General features: G+C 37.5%; 1 protein-coding gene across 3 annotated transcripts in view; it reads right to left on the minus strand.

Annotated features, from left to right (window-relative positions):
* VWA8 (von Willebrand factor A domain containing 8) overlaps nucleotides 1-24,652 on the minus strand; it is a 364,979-nt gene that overhangs the window by 292,152 nt on the left and 48,175 nt on the right. For 2 of the 3 annotated variants that reach the window (XM_057532757.1, XM_057532756.1), the window contains exon 4: nucleotides 21,389-21,499. The exons of the other annotated variant lie outside the window; for it this stretch is intronic. In XM_057532757.1, the coding sequence (XP_057388740.1) occupies nucleotides 21,389-21,499 (111 nt within the window). The remainder of the gene's footprint in view (nucleotides 1-21,388; nucleotides 21,500-24,652) is intronic. 3 annotated transcript variants of the gene reach the window in all.

The following is a 24,652-nucleotide window of genomic DNA, read 5'->3' on the forward strand; positions in this document are numbered from 1 at the left end:
GCAATATGAGACTATCAAACACAGCGGAGCATGGCCTGATTTTACTTGTAATGCAAATTAAACTGTGGTTCTTATTATAGGGACCGGGAGTCAGGAAAGCTGGGTTCTAGATCGTGGTTTTGCTTTTCCTGCCAATATGATATTAAGCAAGTGATTTTCTCTCTTTAGGTCTGCTTTCCCATTTGTAAAATGAAGCGATTAGAACAGGTGGTCTCTAAGGCTTCTTTCAGCTGTAAATTTTACTTAAAAAAAATTTTTTTAAACATCTTTATTAGAGTATAATTGCTTTACAATGGTGTGCTAGTTTCTGCTTTATAACAAAGTGGATCAGCTATACATATACATATATCCCCATATCTCCTCCCTCTTGCGTCTCCCTCCCACCCTCCCTATCCCACCCCTCTACGTGGTCACAAAGCACCCAGCTGATCTCCCTGTGCTATGCGGCTACTTCCCATTTCAGCTGTAACATTTTAGATATATCCCCAATGAAACAGAAAACTGAGAGCTATCTTTGGATCAGTAATGCAATTAAGGAAGCAGATTCCTTAACTATTGATAGAAACGAGAAATGAAGATTACAATTTGCCCTACCAAGATTTTTGTGAAGATCAGATAAACTAAGTGAGAACACGTGCAGACTGTGAGGTTTTATTTTATTTATTTTTATTTTATTTTTTTAAATTTCAGCTTTATTGAGGTATAATTGACATATAAATTTATAAGTTATTTGATTATAACACAGTATTATTAACTATAACCCCATGCTGTACATTAGATCCCGAGAATTTATTCATCAAATAAGTGGAAGTTTGTACCCTTTGAGCAACATGTCTCCACATCCCCCATTCCCCAGTCCCTGGTAACCACCATTCTAGTCTCTGTTTTCATGAGTTTGGCTGTTTTAGATTCTACATATAAGTGATATCATATGGTATTTGTTTTTCTTTTTTTTAAATAGAGAAATGCAAATCAAAACTACAATGAGATATCACCTCACATCACTCAGAATGCCCATATCATCACAACATCTACAAACAATAAATGCTGGAGAGGGTGTGGAGAAAAGGGAACCCTCTGGCACGGTTGGTGGAAATGTAAATTGATACAGCACTATGGAGAACAGTATGGAGGTTCCCTAAAAAACTAAAAATAGAACTACCATGTGACCCAGCAATCCCACTACTGGGCATATACCCAGAGAAAACCATAATTCAAAGAGACACATGCACCCTAATGTTCACGGCAGCACTATTTATAACAGCCAGGACATGGAAACCACCTAAATGTCCATCAACAGAGGAATGGATAAAGAAGATATGGGTCAGAGGACCTCCAGGATGGCAGAGGAGTAAGATATGGAGATCACCGTCCTCCCCACAAATACATCAAAAATACATCTACATGTGGAACAACTCCTACAGAACAACTACTGGATGCTGGCAGAAGACCTCAGACCTCCCAAAAGGCAAGAAACTCCCCTCGTACCTGGGTAGGGCAAAAGAAAAAAGAAAAAACAGAGACAAAAGAATAGGGACGGGACCTGCACCAGTGGGAGGGAGCTGTGAAGGAGGAAAAGTTTCCACACACACTATGAAGTCCCTTCACTGGCGGAGATGGGGGCTAGGTGCGGGGTAAGCTTTGGAGCCATGGAGGAGAGCACAGCAACAGGGGTGCGGAGGGCAAAGCGAAGAGATTCCCGCACAGAGGATCGGTGCCAACAAGCACTCACCAGCCCGAGAGGCTTGTCTGCTCACCTGCTGGGACGGGTGTGGGCTGGGAGCTGAGGCTCGGGCTTCGGAGGTCAGATCCCAGGGAGAGGACTGGGGTTGGCTGCGTGAACACAGCCTGAAGGGGCTAGTGTGCCACAGCTAGCCGGGAGGGAGTCCAGGAAAAACTCTGGAGCTGCCTAAGAGTCGAGAGACCATTGTTTCAGGGTGCGTGAGAAGAGGGGATTCAGAACACCACCTAAATGAGCTTCAGAGAAGGGCACGAGCCACAGCTACCAGTGCGGACACCAGAGACGGGCATGAGACGCTAACACTGCTGCTGCAGCCACCAAGAATCCTGCGGGCAAGCACAGGTCACTATCCACACCTCCCCTCCCAGGAGTCTGTGCAGCCCGCCACTGCCAGGGTCCCGTGATCCAGTGACGAGTTCCCGGAGAGAACACACAGCACGCCTCAGGTTGTTGCAAGGTCACGTTGGGCTCTGCCACCGCAGGCAGGCCCTGCATTCCGTACCCCTCCTTGAGTGAGGCAGAGCCCTCTAATCAGCCGCTCCTTTAACCCCCTCCTGTCTGGGTGAACAACAGACACCAGAGGTCAAACTACATGCAGAAGCAGGGCCAAATCCAAACCTGAACCCCAGGAGATATGCGAACAAGAAGAGAAAGGGAAATTTCTCCATGCAGCCCCAGGAGCAGAGGATGAAATCTTCACAATCAATTTGATGTACCCTGAATCTGTGGAATACCTGAACAGACAATGAATCATCCCAAAATTGAGGCAGTGGACTTTGGGAGCAAATGTAGACTTGGGGTTTGCTGTATGCAACTGAATAGTTTATGATTTTTATGTTTATCTTAGTTTCAGGGCTTGCTGTCATTGGTGGATTTGTTTATTGGTTTGGTTGATCTTTTCTTTTTTTTATTTTAATAATTAAAAAAATTTTTTACTTTAATAACTTTATTTTATTTTTTTCTTTCTTGCTTTTTTTTCTCTCTTTCTTCTGAGCCGTGTGGCTGACAGGGTCTTGGTACTCTGGCCTGGTGTCAGGCCTGAGCCTCTGAGGTGGGAGAGCCAAGTTCAGGACATTGGACCACCAGAGACCTCCCAGCCACACGTAATATCAATCAGCGAGAGCTCTCCCAGAGATCTCCGTCTCAATGCTAAGACCCAGCTCCACTCAATAACCAGCAAGCTCCAGTGCTGGACACCACCTGCCAAACAACTAGCAAGACAGGAACACAACCCCACCCAATAGTAGAGAGGTTGTCTAAAATCATACAAAGTTCACACACACCAAAACACACCACTGGACGCGGGCCTACCCAGCAGAAAGACAGAATCCAGCCTCATCCACCAGAACACAGGCACCAGTCCCCTCCACCAGGAAGCCTACATAACCCACTGAACCAACCTTACCCACTGAGGACAGACATCAAACACAATGGGAACTACAAACCTGCAGCCTGCAAAACAGAGACCCCAAAACACAGTAAGTTAAGCAAAATGAGAAGACAGAGAAATAAGCAGCAGATGAAGAAGCAAAGTAAAAAACCACCAGACCAAACAAATGGAGAGGAAATAGGCAGTCTACCTGAAAAAGAACTCAAAGTAATGATAGTAAAGATGATCCAAAATCTTGGAAATAGAATGGAGAAAATACAAGAAATGTTTAACAAGGAACTAGAAGAACTAAAGAGCAAACAATGATGAACAATGCAACAAATGAAATTTAAAATTCTCTAGAAGGAATCAATAGAAGAATAACTGAGGCAGAAGAACAGATAAGGAACCGGGAAGATAAAATATTGGAAATAAGTATCGCAGAGCTGAATAAAGAAAACAGAATGAAAAGAATTGAGGACAGTCTCAGAAACCTCTGGGACAACATTAAACACACCAACATTTGAATTATAGGGGTCCCAGAGGAAGAAGAGAAAAAGAAAGGGACTGAGAAAATATTTGAAGAGATTATAGTTGAGAACTTCCCTAACATGGGAAAGGAAGTAGTCAATCAAGTCGAGGAAGCGCAGAGAGGCCCATACAGGATAAATCCAAGGAGGAACACGCCAAGACACATATTAATCAAACTATCAAAAATTAAATACAAAGAAAAAATATTGAAAGCAGCAAGGGAAAAGCAATAAATAACATACAAGGGAATCCCCATAAGGTTAACAGCTGATCTTTCAGCAGAAACTCTGCAAACCAGAAGGGAGTGGCAGGACATATTTAAAGTGATGAAAGGGAAAAACCTAAAACCAGGATTACTCCACCCAGCAAGAATCTCATTCAGATTTGATGGAGAAATTAAAACCTTTACAGACAAGCAAAAGCTAAGAGAATTCAGCACCACAAAACCAGCTTTACAACAAATGCTAAAGGAACTTCTCTAGGCAGGAAACACAAGAGAAGGAAAAGACCTACAATAACAAACCCAAAACAATTAAGAAAATGGTAATAGGAAGATACATATCGATAATTACCTTAAATGTAAATGGATTAAATGCTCCAACCAAAAGGCATAGACTGGCTGAATGGATACAAAAACAAGACCCATGTATATGCTCTACAACAGACCCACTTCAGACCTAGGGACACATGCAGACTGAAAGTGAGGGGATGGAAAAAGATATTCCATGCAAGTGGAAATCAAAAGAAAGCTGGAGTAGCAATTCTCATATCAGAAAAAATAGACTTTAAAATAAAGACAATCACAAGAGACAAAGAAGGACACTACATAATGATCAAGGGATCAATCCAAGAGGAAGATATAAGAATTGTAAATATTTATGAACCCAACATAGGAGCACCTCAATACATAAGGCAAATGCTAACAGCCACAAAAGGGGAAATCGACAGTAAGAAAACCACAGTAGGGGACTTTAACACCTCACTTTCACCAACGAACAGATCACCCAAAATGAAAATAAGTAAGGAAACACATGCTTTAAATTACACATTAAACAAGATGGACTTAATTGATATTTATAGGACATTCCATCCAGAAACAACAGAATACACTTTCTTCTCAAGTGCTCATGGAACATTCTCCAGGATAGATCATATCTTGGGTCACAAATCAAGCCCAGGTAAATTTAAGAAAATTGAAATCATATCATGTATCTTTTCTGACCACAACGCTATGAGACTAGATATCAATTACAGGAAAAAAACCATAAAAAAAACAAACACATGGAGGCTAAACAATATGCTACTAAATAACCAAGATCACTGAAGAAATCAAACAGGAAATTAAAAAGTACCTAGAAACAAATGACAATGAAAACACGATGACGCAAAGCCTATGGGATGCAGCAAAAGCAGTTCTAAGAGGGAGGTTTATAGCAATACAATCCTACTTCAAGACACAAGAAAAATCTCAAATAAACAACCTAATCTTACACCTAAAGCAATTAGAGAAAGAAGAACAAAAAAACCCCAGAAAGTTAACAGAAGGAAAGAAATCATAAAGATCACATCAGAAATAAATGAAAGAGAAATGAAGGAAACGATAGCAAAAATCAATAAAACTAAAAGCTGGTTCTTTGAGAAGATAAACAAAATTGATAAACCATTAGCCAGACTCAGCAAGAAAAAAAGGAAGACTCAAATCAACAGAATTAGAAATGAAAATGGAGAAGTAACAACTGACACTGCAGAAATACAAAGGATCATGAGAGATTACCACAAGCAATTATATGCCAATAAAATGGACAACCTGGAAGAAATGGACCAATTCTTAAAAAAGCATAACTGTCCAAGACTGAACCAGTAAGAAATAGGCAACGTAAACAGACCAATCACAAGCACTGAAACTGAAACTGTGATTAAATATCTTCCAACAAACAAAAGCCCAGGACCAGATGGCTTCACGGGAGAATTCTACCAATCATTTAGAGAAGAGCTAACACCTAGCCTGCTCAAACTCTTCCAAAATATAGCAGAGGGAGGAACACTCCCAAACTCATTCTACGAGGTCACCATCACCCTGATACCAAAACCAGACAAAGATGTCACAAGAAAAGAAAACTATAAGCCAATATCACTGATGAACAGAGACGCACAAATCCTCAACAAAATACTAGAAAACAGAATCCAACAGCACATTAAAAGGATCATACACCATGACGAAGTAGGGTTAATCCCAGGAATGCAAGGATTCTTCAATATCCGCAAATCAACCAATGTGATACACCATATTAACAAACTGAAGGATAAAAACCATATGATCATCTCAACAGATGCAGAAAAAGCTTTCGACAAAATTCAATACCCATTTGTGATAAAAACCCTCCAGAAAGTAGGGATAGAGGCTACTTACCTCAGCATAATAAAGGCCATATATGACAAACCCACAGCCATCATCATTGTCAATGGTGAAAAACTGAAAATATTTCCACTAAGATCAGGAACAAGACAAGGTTGCCCACTCTCACCACTATTATTCAACATAGTTTTGGAAGATTTAGCCACAGCAATCAGAGAGGAAAAAGAAATAAAAGGAATCCAAATGGGAAAAGAAGTAAAGCTGTCACTGTTTTCAGATGACATGGTACTACACATAGAGATTCCTAAAGATGCTACCAGAAAACTACTAGAGCTAATCAATGAATTTGGTAAAGTAGCAGGATAAAAAATTAATGCACAGAAATCTCTTGCATTACTATACACTAATGATGAAAAATCTGAAAGAAAAATTAAGGAAACACTCCCATTTACCACTGCAATAAAAAGAATAAAATACCTAGGAATAAACCTACCTAAGGAGACAAAAGACCTGTATGCAGTAAACTATAAGACACTGATGAAAGAAATTAAAGATGATACAAACAGATGGAGAGATATACCATGTTCTTGGATTGGAAGAATCAACATTGTGAAAACGACTACACTACCCAAAGCAATCTACAGATTCAATGCAATCCCTATCAAACTACCAATGGCATTTTTCACAGAACCACAACAAAAAATTGCATAATTTGTATGGAAACACAAAAGACCCCAAATAGCCAAAGCAATCTTGAGAAAGAAAAACAGAGCTGGAGGAATCAGGCCCCCGGACTTCAGACTATACTACAAAGCTACAGTAATCAAGACAGTATGGTACTGGCACCAAAACAGAAATACAGGTCAATGGAACAGGATAGAAAGCCCAGAGATAACCCCACACACATATGGTCACCTTATCTTTGATAAAGGAGGCAAGAATATACAATGGAGAAAAGACAGCTTATTCAATAAGTGCTGCTGGGAAAACTGGACAGCTACATGTAAAAGAATGGAATTAAAACACTCCCTAACACCATACACAAAAAGAAACTCAAAATGGATTAAAGACCTAAATGTAAGGCCAGACACTATCAAACTCTTAGAGGAAAACATAGGCAGAACACTCTATGACATAAATCACAGCAAGATCCTTTTTGACCCACCTCCTAGAGAAATGGAAATAAAAACAAAAATAAACAAATGGGACCCAATGAAACTTAAAAGCTTTTGCACAGCAAAGGAAACCATAAACAAGATCAAAAGACAACTCTCAGAATGGGAGAAAATATTTGCAAATGAAGCAACTGACAAAGGATTAATCTCCAAAATTTACAAGCAGCTCATGCAGCTCAATAACAAAAAAACAAACAACCCAGTCCAAAAATGGGCAGAAGACCTAAATAGACATTTCTCCAAAGAAGATATACAGATTGCCAACAGACACATGAAAGAATGCTCAACATCATTAATCATTAGAGAAATGCAAACCAAAACTACAATGAGATATCATCTCACACCGGTCAGAATGGCCATCATCAAAAAATCTAGAAACAATAAATGCTGGAGAGGGTGTGGAGAAAAGGGAACACTCTTGCACTGTTGGTGGGAATGTAAATTGATACAGCCACTATGGAGAACAGTACGGAGGTTCCTTAAAAAACTAAAAATAGAACTACCATACAACCCAGCAATCCCACTACTGGGCATATACCCTGAGAAAACCATAATTCAAAAAGAGTCATATACCAAAATATTCATTGCAGCTCTATTTACAATAGCCAGGACATGGAAGCAACCTAAGTGTCCATCATCGGATGAATGGATAAAGAAGGTGTGGCACATATATACCATGAAATATTACTCAGCCATAAAAAGAAACGAAACTGAGTTATTTGTAGTGAGGTGGATGGACCTAGAGTCTGTCATACAGAGTGATGTAAGTCAGAAACAGAAACAAATACCGTATGCTAACACATATATATGGAATCTACAAAAAAAAAAATCGTTATGGAGAACCTAGGGGCAGGACAGGAATAAAGACACAGACATAGAGAATGGACTTGAGGACACAGGGAGGGATAAGGGTAAGCTAGGACGAAGTGAGAGAGTGACACTGACATATATACACTACCAAACGTAAAATAGATAGCTAGTGGGAAGCAGCTGCATAGCACAGGGAGATCAGCTCGGTGGTTTGTGACCACCTAGAGGGGTCCGATAGGAAGGGTGGGAGGGAGATGCAAGAGGGAGGAGATATGGGGATATATGTATACATATAGCTGATTCACTTTGCTGTACAGTAGAAACTAACACAACATTGTAAAGCAACTATACTCCAATAAAAATTTAAAGAAAAAGAAAAAAAGACTGCGATGTTTTAAATGAGTCACCATCAAAACGGATTCAGATTTAGTGTCATGTTTGATGCTGACAACATTAACAACTTACCAAAACAGAAAAGAGTCAGGTTTCACATTGGCCTATGGCAGGTTGATCATAACCATAGTCCTATAAGTCTTCCAAGTTTAAGCAACTTAGAAATAGAGAAAAATAGGAAATAAAGTAGGCCCCAAATGGTAAGAAGCGGGAAAAATATAATTTTTTAAAAAGTACTAAAGATGTGAAAAAAAATCTTTCTTTAACTGATAGATGCTGAACAAAATAGAAAAATCTACTTTTTGGTCAAAATGCTTGAAAATCTGCTTTAAAAAAAAAAAAAGAAATCTCGCGACTTCCCTAGTGGTCCTGTGGCTAAGTCTCCACACTCCCAATGCAGGGGCCCCGGGTTTGATCCCTGGTCAGGGATCCCTGGCATCCCTGGTCCCGCATGCCACAACTAAAAGATCCCGCATGTGGCAATGAAGATCCCACGTGCTGCAACTAAGACTTGGCGCAGCCAAATAAATAAATATTAAAAAAAAAAAAAAAAAGAAAACCTCAATGACATTTGTCCTGTGTACTTAACAACATGACTAGGATTAATGCTGTTAAATGTATGTTATCACTCTCTCCCTAAAAGTCTCCTTTTTTGGTCTTTATGGCACTGTATTCTCTTAAAAAAAACTTTCTTTTCTGCCTGCCCATTCCGTGTAGGTGGTGCCAGAACTACATCTTTAACCCCAAACTCTTCTTACTCTGTAAGGTCTGGCCTGAGTAATCATACTTAATCACATAGTTGCAACCACCACTCTTATGCTAACGACTCTCAACCTCAGGTTCCCTCAAGCCCCACCACATAGTCCTGTCACATGGATGTCTCCAACCAGACTCTAGAAGCACCTCAGGCTCTCTTGTACAACACTGAACACATCAGATTTTCCCCCAAACCTTCTCTTTCTCTTATCTTTCTATTTAAGGTGGGAGCACCATTCACCCATGCCAGGTCCTCGATTCCTATCTCATCTCCTACATTCAATTTATCACCATGTCCTGCTGATTGGACTTCTTTAATATTTCTGGAACTCATTCCTTCTACCACTCCTCTAGTTCAGGCCCTGCTTAAGTCTCAGATCTCGTCCCTTCTAAGTCCAAGCTCCTTAACTTAACATACATGTCTATCACAGTATGGCATTTATCATTCCAATATTTTTCCTGATATTAGTTGCCACACACGTGGTATTTTTATAACAGTGAACTGGTTGAGATTTCCCCCAGGCTTATATATACCATACTGCTTTACTAGAAAAATCTGTCTGTTTTACACTGACCCCTTTGCTTAAAATTTAATTTTCCCTATAGTAATTCGACACCAAACAACCTGAATATCTGAAGGGAGGAAAAAGACTATCTCTATTTTTTTTAGAGAGACAAAATATACAAAGAAATTTCTCAAATAGCAAAGCATTGACTTTCCAACTGTGCAAAAAAAACAGGCATTGTTTAATCAAGCCTCCTTTTAATAAGCTGTTGAATTTTGCAGTATATTGCAGAATTCATTTCAAGTGTCTATGTACTATCATAAAAAAATAAACTTTTATGAAAACCACAATTGGACTCAAGATGATCATCCTATTTTAAAAATAAGATCAATTCATGAATAAACCTACAAAACTGACTATCTTGTGGTAGCAGCTTTATTTTTTTTTAAATGCATGGATAGAAGTGACTTAGTAGCTCCTAAAGAGCAAAAAAAATAAGAATCTCATTTTTGCTAGTTGAGAAAAGGACAAATCTATAGAAATGGCTTCTGGAACATTAAAAATAAAACAAACTACTTCTTATAAAAATTCATGTTTCAGCTAAGGTCTCAATTAAGCTTTCTTTCACAGGAATCTATTTACTCCAAGAAAACACAGCTCATAATAAAAAGAAACTCAGCTATATCTCAATTAAAAAAAAAAAAGAAAGAAAGAAAACTAAGTTATCACAACTTGTGGCAATATTACATTTAAAAAGCTAAAATTTTTTATCAATCTTAGTTATAGAACAGACTAAATATTGTATTTAACTTTTAAACATTTCATAGAGATGAAAATACATATTCTCTGAGATAAAACTAGAGATATGTATATCAAAATTTAGTGGTTTCCCAACTGTGGGCCAGGTAAGACAAAGTCTTGACAACATAGGACAACAACAGACACTGCAGATCTGCTTTTATTTACTCCAGGAGACCTTGGTCAATTATGTATTGCACCTTTCCAGAGGAATCTGGAATAAGCTATAGAGAGAGAACAGAAGCAGAAGTCAAATACACAAAGGATTCCTTTCATCTATCTTAATGGAGTTAGGTGCTGTGATCATATAGTTGAAAAGGAGTGATGGATAGAAAAAGACCTCTTGAAAACCTGATAAATAAATGCTGCACCTCTTCTCCAGAGTAAAATGCACACAGGTATATGTCTACAATAGAGACCTCAAGTTAAGAACCTCTACTCTGAAAGAGGGTTAGAAATAGGAAGTCACCATTTGGCACACACCATAGTAATAACTGTTGGAAGCAACAATCATCAATGGATGGTAAAATTAGTGGGTAAGAGTATGACGAGAAACAGGATATTTGCAAAGACTCAAGAACATCTCCCCCAACAAGATATTTATAAGTGACAAAGGGAAAAAATAACACAGCAGTGAAGGAACCTGGTAGATACCACCTTAACCAAGTGATCAGTTAACATACAGTAATGAGATGTATCAATTTCATGTACTAAGCTTCTAATATGACGCCCCTAAAAGGGCACAACATCTCTTCTATAGTATTATTGCTAAAAAAAAAAAAAAAGCATGATCTTAATCAAATCATGAGGAAACATCAGACAAACCCATACTGAGCAACATTCTACAAAATAACTGGCCGTGAAGAGAAGAAGGTAGGGGCCTGTTGCTAGAAAGGGAGATGGAGCTGGGGACAGTGTAGAAGCAGTCATTTATTTTAATGATGCAAAGACTTGAGCATATTCAAATGATGAGGAGGAGGAACTTTGTCTCTGACAAAGTATCACTCCTACCCTTCCAAGACTAGCTCTCTGTACTCTGAGCTTATGGCATTCCCTCTCACCTCCTCCAAAATCTTCCGTCAACTATCCCATATCTTATTTGCATTTTCAGATTCCTTTTCTTCTACATACATGTCTGTACTTAAAGAAAATCTACAGTCTTCTGATACCTCTTAATATGCTCCCATTTTCCTCTCCTTTATTTTCAAGCCTCTTGAAAATAGTCCACATACTAACTGCCTCTAATACGCATCCATCACCCTTATTTTACTGAAATTGCTCACTTGAAAGTACCAAAAATAAAACTGCCAAAAATCAAGCTTTTTCTTGATCTTCATGTTCTCCTGTCCTTCAATCCTCTTCCGTTGATCCTCTCTTGTGCTTTATCTTCTATGAACATTTACCAGGTTGGTTTCCCCTTGGCTTTCCCCAGCCCTCCCTCTGCCTCCTGTCCTCTAAAAGGCAAGTGTTTCCCAAGATTTTATTCTTAACCTTTGCCCCCACTCTTTTCTCATTGGTTATTCCACTGGCAAAGATCACCTACACCCACAAATTCTTATTCATTCATTGAGTATTAATTACATGGCAGGTGCTCTGTTATCTGCTATGTTAAGTATAACAACAATAGATAAGACTTTTCCATTTTCTTTATTTCATTATTTTGAGGAATATACTGTGTGACCCTAGCCTTTCTCCTGAGCTCCATGCTCACATTTCCAAATACCTTTTAAAAATATCTCCATATGGATTGTTCAAACTCAACAGGCTTAATCAAATCAAGCTCATGACTTCTTCCCTAAATCAGGCCTTCTTCCTAATGTCTACTTCAATTAAAGTTTCACTGATTCTCCTGCCATCCGGGATTCATTACTTCTGATTCCTCAAACAATATAAGTGTAACCTCTAAATATCTCATGCATCCATGAACTCTCTTCATTCTCACTGCCACCGTTCCAATGGGAGCCTTCATTACTTCCTGCTTCTTTACCAAAAGAGCTAATTGGAGCAGGCACCATTATCTCAATATGTCTAGTCCTCAGCTGTCCTTAAGGTGATGAAATTTTACCTGCTGGAAAAGAGGGACTGAATCACACCATCTATAACATCTATTTCAGCAGCAAGATACATGATTATGTGATTTACCACAACTTTATTAATAATATTTTTAAAAATCCTCCCATTGGGACTTCCCTGGTGGTGCAGTGGGTAGGAATCCACCTGCCAATGCAGGGGACACCGGTTCGATCCCTGATCCAGGAACATTCCACATGCTGTGGAGCATCTAAGCCTGTGCACCACAACTACTGAGCCTGCCCTCTAGAGCCCGCGAGCCACAACTACTGAGTTCTGCGCACCCTAGGGCCTGCGTGCTGCAACTACTGAGAATGCGTGCTGCAACTACTGAAGCCCACATGCCTAGAGCCCGTGCTCTGCAACAAGAGAAGTCACTGCAATGGGAAGCCAGCGCACTGCAACAAAGAGTAGCTCCTGCTCGCCACAACTAGAGAAAGCCCACGCGCAGCAACAAAGACCCAACGTAGCCAAAAATTAAATAAATAAATAAATATTTTAAAATTAAATAATAATAAATACTCCCATAAATAACGAAGTCCTACTGTATAGCCCAGGGAACTATACTCAATACCCTGTGATAAACCATAATGGAAAAGAGTATAAAAAAAGAACGTCTGTATATGTATAACTGAGTCACTTTGCTGTACAGCAGACATTGGCACAGCACTGTAAATCAACTCTACTTCAATAAAAAAAATAAAATTTAATTTTAAAAAATCCAAACTTTTTTCTTATTAATTCAATGTTAAATTATTTATTTATTTTATACAACATTTAATTGGCAATGAGGATGGATGCTTTATAGTGCAATTGGATTCAAAGATAAGAATATGAAAAGAGGATTATAAACTTATAAGAGTGGTATAATTTTTTAGGAAAAAATGAAAGAAAATCGACGTGCAAAAGATCACCCAAGATTTTTAACTTTCCTCCCAACTTGCCCTTTGGTAATGTAGTTATATACCCAGAGCATATGCAAATTAAAAATTTTTTAAGGTAGGCAAAATTATTGGCTAAAAGGAGAAAACGTTACTATTGTAGTATCTCTTTGCTTCCTGATTCTTTCTTAAAATAGTCTATAAAATGATTAAAATACTTTAATCAGTACTGTCAAACTTTATTAATGCAGTCTGTTCATATTTGTCAAGAAGGATGTTAAAAACAACTGAATAGCAAATCCATTAAGTACTTTAATGTATCAGCAACACTTTGTACCAGACTATAAATCTCAGACTTAACAGGAGATGCTGGAGAGAAAGAAGTGTTACAAGTTTTGGGCCCGAGAGAGGCCCAAGCATCTTAACCCCCCTGCATTAATGCCCCCTTTGCCCTCTGTCTGCTCAGCACTTAAGTGTGGGACCGCAACACTGACGTTTTCCTAGTTCTCTCATACACCTGTTTCATCTTCCCAGCAGGATTCTTAGGTCTTCAAGGAGTGAGAACCCTGGTTTTTTATGTCATATTGGTGCAAAACTGGCTCACAGCAGGCTTTTAGTGTTTATGGAATGAAAATGTAACCATTCAGTTAAAAGATGCTGTTACGTAAGTTTAGAATTTTTATATGAAGAATAATACTTATCTATGCCCACACTTGATATGAAAACAGAACTGAACAAGTTTAACTGTCAGCATGAGAGATGTAGGCTACATATTTCAAAACTTTTCTATACATATTTTTAAATAAAATAACTGTGGTATAACTTTTCTTGTGAAATTAAAAAAAAAAAAAAGAAGGGAGCAGTGCATATATATTTTATGTGGAATGAATACTGGTGATCATTCCTCAATGTAGAAATTAGATCAACCATAAGGATCATTTCCTGCCCTTCAAGCTACAGAACTTCCGGAGACCTAATTTCTCAAATAGAAATCAGAAAAAATGCAGAAAGATCCTTCTGGACAAAGCACCCCATATAGCAGCTTTAACCACCTAACACATGGATACAAAGTAGTTTGAGATAAAAGCAGCTGCATGACCTAAAATCAAAAACTGTCTTAAGCCCTGTTCTAGATTTGCTTCTGATTTGATAAAAGACCTTAGGCAAACAATTAATCTGGATGTCTGTGTCCTCATTTACTAAATGAGAATATCCTCAAGGGGTACTGTACAATGCCACTATTTATGAATCAAAGTAGTACTAGAAAAATATTTAAAGCTGTAAAACCTATTAAAATATAAATTATTATTAATACAGTCATGATCTAATGAAAAGAGATTCCAAAGAACTTCAAATATTCAAAATGGTTACAGTGTAACAGCACTGAAGAAGCCAAAGAAAAATGAAAAAAATTTATACTTCAAGTTCTTTATTTTGAAATATCAGAATAGGATCAGATTGGTTTTTGGTTGCTCTACCACCTGCTATGGGTGACTTAGATAAGTCACTTTCCTCTCTAAGCCTCCATTTCTTTCTAAATCTATACTAGTAATGGTGCTTATCTCATAGATTATGGTAAAGATTAAATAAAATAACCTCTGGCACACAGTAAACCTTAAAAAAAAACCACTTGCCTGTTATTATTACAAATACTATTATCTTTGTAGTAGTTGCCGTCATTGTCATTACCATCATCATCGTCATCATCATCATCATCATCATCATCACTGCTCTTTCAAGGAAGTAGCATATGACAGAAAGAAGCTACACTTTGGAACTGGACAGATCCTGGTTCAAACCTTACCACTGCTATTTATCAGTTGTATGACCATAGCCCTCTAAAGACTCTTATTTCACCTATAAGATGTGGAAGTCACCTCCATCCTAAGGATGTTTTGAGGATTAAATGCAGTCATATCAAGCACCTGGCACAACAGAGGTCTCCTCAATGAAAGTTATTTTTATCTCCCTTGATCCTTTTTTTTTAATTAATTAATTTATTTATTTATTTATGGCTGTGTTGGGTCTTCGTTTCTATGCGAGGGCTTTCTCTAGTTGTGGCAAGCGGGGGCCACTCTTCATGGCGGTGCGCGGGCCTCTCACTATCGCGGCCTCTCCTGTTGCGGAGCGTAGGCTCCAGACGTGCAGGCTCAGTAGCTGTGGCTCACGGGCTTAGCTGCTCCGCGGCATGTGGGATCTTCCCAGACCAGGGCTCGAACCCGCGTCCCCTGCATTGGCAGGCAGACTCCCAACCACTGCGCCACCAGGGAAGCCCTCCCTTGATCCTTTTTAAATGAATTATATAAATCTGTCAAACATTTAACATATGAGTAGATAAGAGTTGGCCTGAGCAAGATGGCAACATGGTAAGGAGCCATGGCCTGAGTTCTGACTAATACAGAGGCCAGAGTAAACATAGAGAGACCTTTTCCAACTGTCCTAGTGACAATTGGGACATATTATAACAATACGGTTGCAAAGGATTGGGTGCAGTACTAGAATTCAATCATTCTCAAAAAACAAGTAAATGTTTTTCCCTATTCGCTAAAGTAAGTAAATGGCACTTATACAAGATAAAAATCTCATCTTCTGATCAATAGCACTGTTATTCAATGTATTAAGAGTTGCTTTTAGTGATTTGTAACATTTAAGCAGCATATTAAAAAAAGTTAATCCTTATTTTTCTACTAATAAAAGATAATCAAGAATTATCCGAAACAGAGAATACATTAAAATATTATGTAATTGTTTAAAGTGCATTTTATATGTAATATTAAATATGTATATTGTATATTAAGGAACTTGACATTATTGTGTCAAACAAATTAACAAGATTCTAGTGTGAAAAGAGTTACTGGTTTAGAAAAGTTGAAAAAAATCATTTGAAGTTCCCCATCCTGGCTTTCTACTCCCCAAATTAAGGCTATATAGAGTGTCTCCTGTCAGCCAGACATAAAAACTTAATCACAATTTATTTGTAGCTTAGCTAATTTGTAACAGCTTATATTTGAGAAATGCAAGCAATGTATAATGACTTAAAAGTCTTCCTCTCCAGCTCTCTGGACACAGGACTCTTTGGCTCACAGGACAATTAACGATAAGAATGTCAACAAGTAAGGTAAGGAAAAAAATTAGAGTAATAGATTTTTAAAGGGTTAGAATATCAACAATTTAGGCTTTTCTTGGGTTACTTTACCTTCAAAGACAAATGAAAGTTAATATGGTAGCAAAAAATCTTAATCTCCTTATTTCTCCATAAGTGTCATAATATGTCATATAAATTTTCATATTTCTGTTCTTTAACCTATTTTTCTTTTCAAAAAGTTCCTATAATCTATTTAGCAAAACAATTGCATAAAAGAATATTCAAGTTACCTTCACATTAACAAGTGGATAAGTTACAGTAAATATTTACATAGACAAACATGGGGTATATGTCAACATATTCTTGACAGATGGTAACTTGTTTATTTCATCAGTATCTCTCTCCTTTTCTATATCCACTCAGTTCATTGACATCTTACAGAAGCAATAGTCAATAAACGTAAAAATGATTCAACCTGGTTAGTACTTTTTAAAGCAAATTAAAGTCTATCAGTTTGGCAAAGTACATACATGGAAATACTCAATATTGACAAGAATCCATGAGGCAATCACTCAGTGCATATTGATGAGAGTATGAGTTGGAACACCCTTTCTGGAAAGCAATTTGGTGATATATGTATATCGAGACTCTTGAATATGTCTAGACCCTTTGATTATATTTCCAGCATTCAAGTCTAAAAATATTATCCAAGGTAATAACAAGATCTAAGTACAGAGATATTCACCAAAGAGTTATTTATAACAGTGAAAACTTAGAAAGAACCTGAATGACCAACAACATGGGAAGGTAGATAAAATGGGAATATTAAATATATAATGTCACATCTATTTGATGAAATACTGTACAGACACTAAAAGTCATATTTTTGAGGAATATCTAATATCACAGGAAAATGCTCCTAAAAAAATATCAGGTTTTAAAAAAAGCAGAATGTAAAACTTTATATGCATAGTATACCATTTTTGTAAAAATTACTATACTTGATTAAATAGATATGAATATAGGCATCATAGAAAGAAATACAGAAAATATTCACACTGTTGGTCTTGAAGGGGAAGATAAATAACTTTCATATTCTTCCCTATGCTCTTTATCACTTGCTCTATGATACTATCCTTCTTTACTATGTTTATTTTGTTTCCCCCACTAAAACATAAGCTCTGTGATGGGAGGAATTTGCTTCTTCTGTTCACTGTACCTAGACACACAGCAGTCATTTCAATAAATATTTGTTAATTAATAAATACTATATGTGTATACACACACATATATATCTATAAAATGAGCATTTATGACTTTATTCATCAGAAGTAATAAACATTATTTTGAAAGAAAATATAAATTCCCTACTACAGAATTATTAACCTAATTTTGATCTTCAAGAGAAGCAATTGAGTTCAACCTCTCATTTTATCATCAATTATCCAAAATCCTGTATGAAAAAAAGCAGTCTATGGCCATGACCCCCAACTCGGATTTGGGAGTTTTGTCAAGGTTTCCAGCTGAAATGTCAATTAGAAATTACTTGGACATCAGTCATATGTGCATACAATGTCAACCACACTGAAAACCCCAAACTTTTTCTCCTTAGCACCCACTAGATGGCCACAGGTATTTCTCATCTAGGTTGGCCCGCCTACGTTAGGAAACCTCACCTGATGGTTATGTGGATACTGCCTTTCCCTTGATCCCAGACATCAAAGTCAATGGTTAAGAATATTAAATAAAAGAAATTTCTAAATAAAATAAAGATCTTTCACTCTAACAAACATGAGTAGCTGGTAATCAATTGGTAACTTCAAATATTTAGAATTCAGATGGTAATTATTCATTCTGATGACTCAAAATGAATGTCAAAAGGACAGATACATTTTCCATTGGAAAGCCCCCTGGTCCCATCCAGAGCCTATTTATTCTTAATTTACTTAAAATTTTAACAAGGTTGATTAACCAAAGGAGAAACCTGTCATAAAATATAAGTGTCAGTTACATTCCAAACAGTTTTTAGGTGCCAGAGATAAGCAAAATAGTTACATTCTAGTGGGGAAGACAGACAATCAACATGAAAACAAAGAAATAATTAGGTAAATTCAGAGAGTGATAGGTGCTCTGAAGATTACATTATGTATATGACAGCAGGGTTCATGTGGAAAGGGCATGGGCGTGATCAGTGATTATAGAATGTTATGAGAATTTATAAGCTGAATGACGAGGAGGCAGGAATATACAGATCCAGGAGAAGGTCATTCCAAGCAGAGGAAATATCAGGTACAAAGGCACTGAGGCTGGAAAGCACTTGGTCTATTTTTAAAAGAACAAGAAGGTCACTGTAGCTGGAGTTTAGAAAGCAAGGGAAAGAAGAAAGGAGATGAGGTTGACAAGGTTGGGTCCTGTAGAGTGTGGTGGCCTTGTTAAGGGGTCTGGATTTTATTCTGGGTCTGATGGGATTGCATGGCTTTAAGCAAGGAACTGACAGGATCTGATTATGAGCAAACAGTAAGGAATGTTAACTGCCAAATAAGAGAGAAGAAAAAAAAAATCAGATACAATCTCATAAACAGCCTGAAGCAACTTAGAGAAAGGACTAACATGCCTATATCTCCATCACAGGCTCTGAAGGTGTCAGTGCATTACAGCATCCTAAAGAGCTGATGATTATCATAATAAGTAGGATTCACCAAGAAAACATTAAAGTATAAAATACTACCATACATTTACATAGCACTTTAAATATTTTATAAATGGTAAAATAGATATCATCTGAAACTATGCTTTTTAGAATGGCAAGGAGAATATAATATCAGAGTTTCATCTAAATAATTTATATTATGCTTCAAGAAATAAATCTTTAGCTAATCAATAAACTTAGTTACCTAAAATAACTCCATTTCTGAGATTTCTGAATAGGTAAAGTTTTAAGCTGTCTTTAAAATACTAAACATACAAAAATCCCTTTCTCTTCCTTACTATTTGCATTGCAACAATCATCTAGGTATAAAATCCACTCAAAAAATATGTTTTTAAATCCATGCTCTACCAGACAAAACCAGTTCTTTCACTGTCACTTAAATATATTCCTATCCCCTCTCCTCTACACAGGCTGTGGTCTCATTTTCTAATCTCTCTCCTCAGTCCCTCACTATCTCAACTCAAATCCCATCTCCTTCATTTCATCCTCACTGGGTCCAGAAAAGAAGCAAGCATTGTAAAAGTACATTTTTTTCCCATTTATAATTAGAAATAAAGTGAACATTTGGCATTATGTGAATAAAATGGATTTCTTTAAATACACTCATGTACTTCATCCACAAAGCACTACTTTTTTAATTGCTGCAAGTCTGAACTTCTCAGATTTTCCCACCATATGATGCTAAGTTTGCTCACCACTGTTTAAGGTAGTTATTGTCAAACCACTTTAAGTACATTTTTCCTTTTGTAATTAATAAGCAATCTACGTGACAATGTGAATATTCTGGTCTCCAAAAATTCTTTCACTCAGTGTTTCTTACAATTTCGCTCTTTTAATTATAAGTAATAGTGTGCACTCCTGGGAAAGCTTCAAATTTAAACAACTATGAATGTTCTTTCCTTGCCTCACCCCAAATGCCCAGTCATACCTCCACAGAGGTCAGCTCTGTTTACTGATTCTTGTGTTTCCTTCTGGAAATTTTCAATGTACACACAAACATTTACACATTTCTTCTTTTTTTCTAAATCACAAATGGGACCATATTATATATTCTGTCTTGCAACTTCATTTTTTTTTCAGTTAATATATCCTGGACTTCTTTCCTATCACCTCATATAGATTCATCTCATTTTTTTAAATGGTGACAGAGAATTCTAGTTACCATTATTTATTTAATTAGTCTCCTAAATGTACATCATTATAATTTTCACTTACAGTTTTATATGATATCAAACAATGTTACAATAAACATCCTTGTATATATAACTTCACACGCTTTGTGTGAATAACATTGGAAAGAAAAATTGCTAGAAATATTACTGCTGGACACAAATATGTTTAATTTCTTTTCTTTTGATAGATAGTCACCAAATTTTCTTTCAAAATTGCATCAATCTAAACTCCCATTAACAGCAATGCTGATTCCTCATCACTTCTTCCTCATCAACAATGGACATTAGCAAATTCTTTAATCTCTACCAATCTGATACGTGAAAGAAAAACAGCAGCTCACTAGTGTTTTAATTTTTATTTTTATAAACAAGAAGATCAAGCATCTTGTCACGAATTTACTGAATATTTGAAATCTTTTCTCTATGAAATGTTTAAAGCCTCTGTCCTTTTTTCTATTAGGTATTCCTAACAAAGAACAATATTTAATATTTTAAGCAATATATTTAAAGAAATGTACAACAAGCTTCATTATAATTTTCAAAAAATATTATTTTAATTGGTAACCTACACCTAAGTACTCTCTCCAAAGAGTTGCAGTTCCTGGAAGTATATATCTAATTTCAGTATGTTTAATAAAGCTTTATAAACTTGACCTTTATATTGTGAATACTTTAATAAATGTGCTAGAGAATTTCCTATATTAAAATCTCCTTAATTCTTTTTTTAAAAAAAACAAATTTCTATAGGCAATTAATAGGAAGCAACTGAAAATTAAGAAATCAGCATATTGATCTTTAGCTAACATTTTAGAACCACTAATTTCAACTATGGCTTCTTAGTTAGTACTAAACTAAGAAGGCATTTCCTTCTTAGTTTAGAACAGGAAAACCAAAAAACTAAATTAAATCTGTCTTGAGAGAGCACAGTACATCCATCTTTCACTATTACATGAGCTACTCTTTTTCTACCTCAAAAATCAATTTCTTAAAGACCAGGAGTAAACAATCATGTGTTGGAGTGTGGTAAGCACTTGCCTGATCGATGTAAAAAGCCGTGCCTGCGCGGATCTCTCGACGCTGTTTGAGATCAGTTTCGGTGGTGTCTCTTGATAAGGCGATGTATTCAACCTCCCGTTTGGTCAACTCCTGAAGAGCAGAGCGTGTAATCGTCCCAAAATAAAAATCAAGTTCCCAACATATGCTTTGGAGCCAGTTATCTGACAATGTCGCTCTACAGAAGAGCATTTTAAATGTAATTCTAGATTAAAGCCTTTTGAGCCTCAGCTTTAAGAAAAATGCAATAAATTCAGCATTAACCAAAATATGTATATATCTCTCCTCAGAGCTCTACTTTTACTGTACGTAATAATTTATGACAATTACTTACTACTTAAGCAATAATAATCAAAATTAGATCTTATAAATCTTAATGTCTCCTGTAGAGTTCTTTTCAAATATCAAGAGTAATAATTTGGCTATTACTTGATTTTCAGACAAACGATAGTCATCTCTGTAAGTAGTGTTCATCTTTTTTTAAAAGGGTGATTTAAATTAATTTACTACATGAACCAATGTTTCCCAACTATATATTGATACAATATGTTAGGTATTTAACAAGTGTGAAAATAAGGTAAATATCATTAGTCAGGAGAGACACATACATAACTATTCAGGAAGGAAAAGAGGAAGTAAGATGAGAAGGAGAAGGGGGGTAAAGGGGTTATTATTTCACACACAAAATATCATTTGATTTGAAGGAGAAACCATCCAGAATCCATTTCTTTTAGAATAATTAAATCTATCCCTAAATTAATTTTGCCATATATGTAGCAACTATGTACAAAAAGTTTTTAACATTATCCTTGGTTTTACAACGTTGAATTAAAAGCAATGACATGCTCCAATCCAATAAGGCATACAATATGTTTTTACTAAACAGGAAGAACAAATTAATTTACTGAACGAGTATTAAGAAAAAAGTTGAATGAGCATGCCATTAATGGTGAAAGGGGATATTTCCACACAATGGGATTTTTTTTCTCCACCTTGCCTCGATGTGATGCTGATAAAAATATATTATTATTGTCATTTAGTTTTTTAAAATGTGCTGTTTCCCAGGCACCCATAAATTTCAGTATATGTGGAAAGAAGGGAAAAGTTTTAAATAGAGAAAACATACACCATAGTGGTGAAGATGTGGTGATACCAAATGATGTTTCTCTAAATAAGAATGAATTGCGGGCTTCCCTGGTGGCGCAGTGGTTGAGAATCTGCCTGCCAATGCAGGGGACACGGGTTCGAGCCCTGGTCTCGGAAGATCCCACATGCCACAGAGCAAATAGGCCCGTGAGCCACAACTACTGAGCCTGCGCATCTGGAGCCTGTGCTCCGCAACAAGAGAGGCCGCGATAGTGAGAGGCCCACGCACCGCGATGAAGAGTGGCCCCCGCTTGCCGCAACTGGAGAAAGCCCTCGCACAGAAACGAAGACCCAACACAGCCAAAGATAAATAAATAAATAATAATTAAAATTAAAAAAACAAAAACAAAAAGAATGAATTGCCCATGAGAGCACAATTTTGGAGTTAAGTAGCAGGTTTTCTTTTAGCAGATACCTCCTTCTGACTTCTGGAACACATCACAGTGCCTTCCTGTCTTGTTTTGTTTTGTTTTGCTTAATTTATTTATTTATTTATTTATTTTTGGCTGTGTTGGGTCTTCGTTTCTGTGCGAGGGCTTTCTCTAGTTGCGGCGAGCAGGGGCCACTCTTCATCGCGGTGCGCGGGCCTCTCACTGTCGCGGCCTCTCTTGCTGCGGAGCACAGGCTCCAGACGCGCAGGCTCAGTAGTTGTGGCTCACGGGCCTAGTTGCTCCGCGGCATGTGGGATCTTCCCAGACCAGGGCTCGAACCCGTGTGCCCTGCATTGGCAGGCAGACTCTCAACCACTGCGCCACCAGGGAAGCCCTGACTTCTTTTTTTTTTTTTTTTTTTTTTTTTTTTTAAACCTTCATTATTAGATTGATACGTATGAATTTGCTCTTTTTATTTGTTTATTATTTTTGTCTGTATTGGGTCTTCGGTTCGTGCGAGGGCTTTCTCCAGTTGCGGCAAGCGGGGGCCACTCTTCATCGCGGTGCGGGGACCGCTCTTCATCGCGGTGCGCGGGCCTTTCTCTATCGCGGCCCCTCCCGTTGCGGGGCACAGGCTCCAGACGCGCAGGCTCAGCAATTGTGGCTCACGGGCCCAGTTGCTCCGTGGCATGTGGGATCTTCCCAGACCAGGGCCCGAACCCGTGTCCCCTGCATTAGCAGGCAGACTCTCAACCACTGCGCCACCAGGGAAGCCCCCCTGACTTCTTAATTATAGAATTTTCTTCTTTTTTTTAGGTAAGAAGTGGATTTATTTAGAGAAAAACACACTCCACAGACAGAGTGTGGGCCATCTCAGAAGGTGAGAAAGACCTCCTGTCTTGTTTAATTGATTGTCTGAATACCATCTCCCACATGAAAAACCCTGTCATTCACATTGGTTGACAAAGTGGTGTATGCCTCTTACTGTTAAATTGTACCATGGTAGCACCCTGAACTGCCACACTGAGGATGTTATCCTCAGTCTTGAGTTTCCTGGGACCCTTCACCAGCCAAGACAAGCACCAAGGTCTCCTCAGCTGCTGCTTCACAGAAGTGGTACCAGCAAGCTCACAGACAGCACCAGGAGCAGCAGATGGGCAAGGCGGCAGAGGTCTGTTGAGTTTTTTTGAACTATCTACAAAACTCATTTTATATGAGTGAAATATGAAATAAACACAACTATCAAATTATTTCTATTTAATTTCTCATTGGTTCAACAGGCTTGCCCCCCAAATTTCTGCCTTTAAAGATGTCATCTACTCTGGCTATTACTATGCATAGAATCCTATATCTAATGACAGCAGTACCCATTGCAGAGTTTGGAAGGCAGCTTAGGCTATTAAGTTTTCTTACATGTATTTCCACATCCTAAAGATGCCTCAGCTCTAATTCACAATTTAAAGTTTGGTGGTTGTTGTTTTTTTAAGATACAAGCTTTATACTTATAAACTTGAGGTGCATTGTTGAGCCAACAAGACTCCCATAATCTCCTAACCTGGCTCATTCCACATTTCTAACCAGCTTCAAAGTCTTGCCAGAAACAAAATCAAAGTGAGATATTGTGGCCTTTGAAATAAGCCAGGTAGTGAGTGCACATCTTAAAACTAAAGAGGTTCTAGAGCTGGGATTTTCGGTGGCTGACTCTGCATTCTTAGACAAGACACTTTTG

This window comes from Balaenoptera acutorostrata, chromosome 18, assembly GCF_949987535.1.
Source record: "Balaenoptera acutorostrata chromosome 18, mBalAcu1.1, whole genome shotgun sequence".
In the NCBI taxonomy this organism is placed as follows: domain Eukaryota; kingdom Metazoa; phylum Chordata; class Mammalia; order Artiodactyla; family Balaenopteridae; genus Balaenoptera; species Balaenoptera acutorostrata.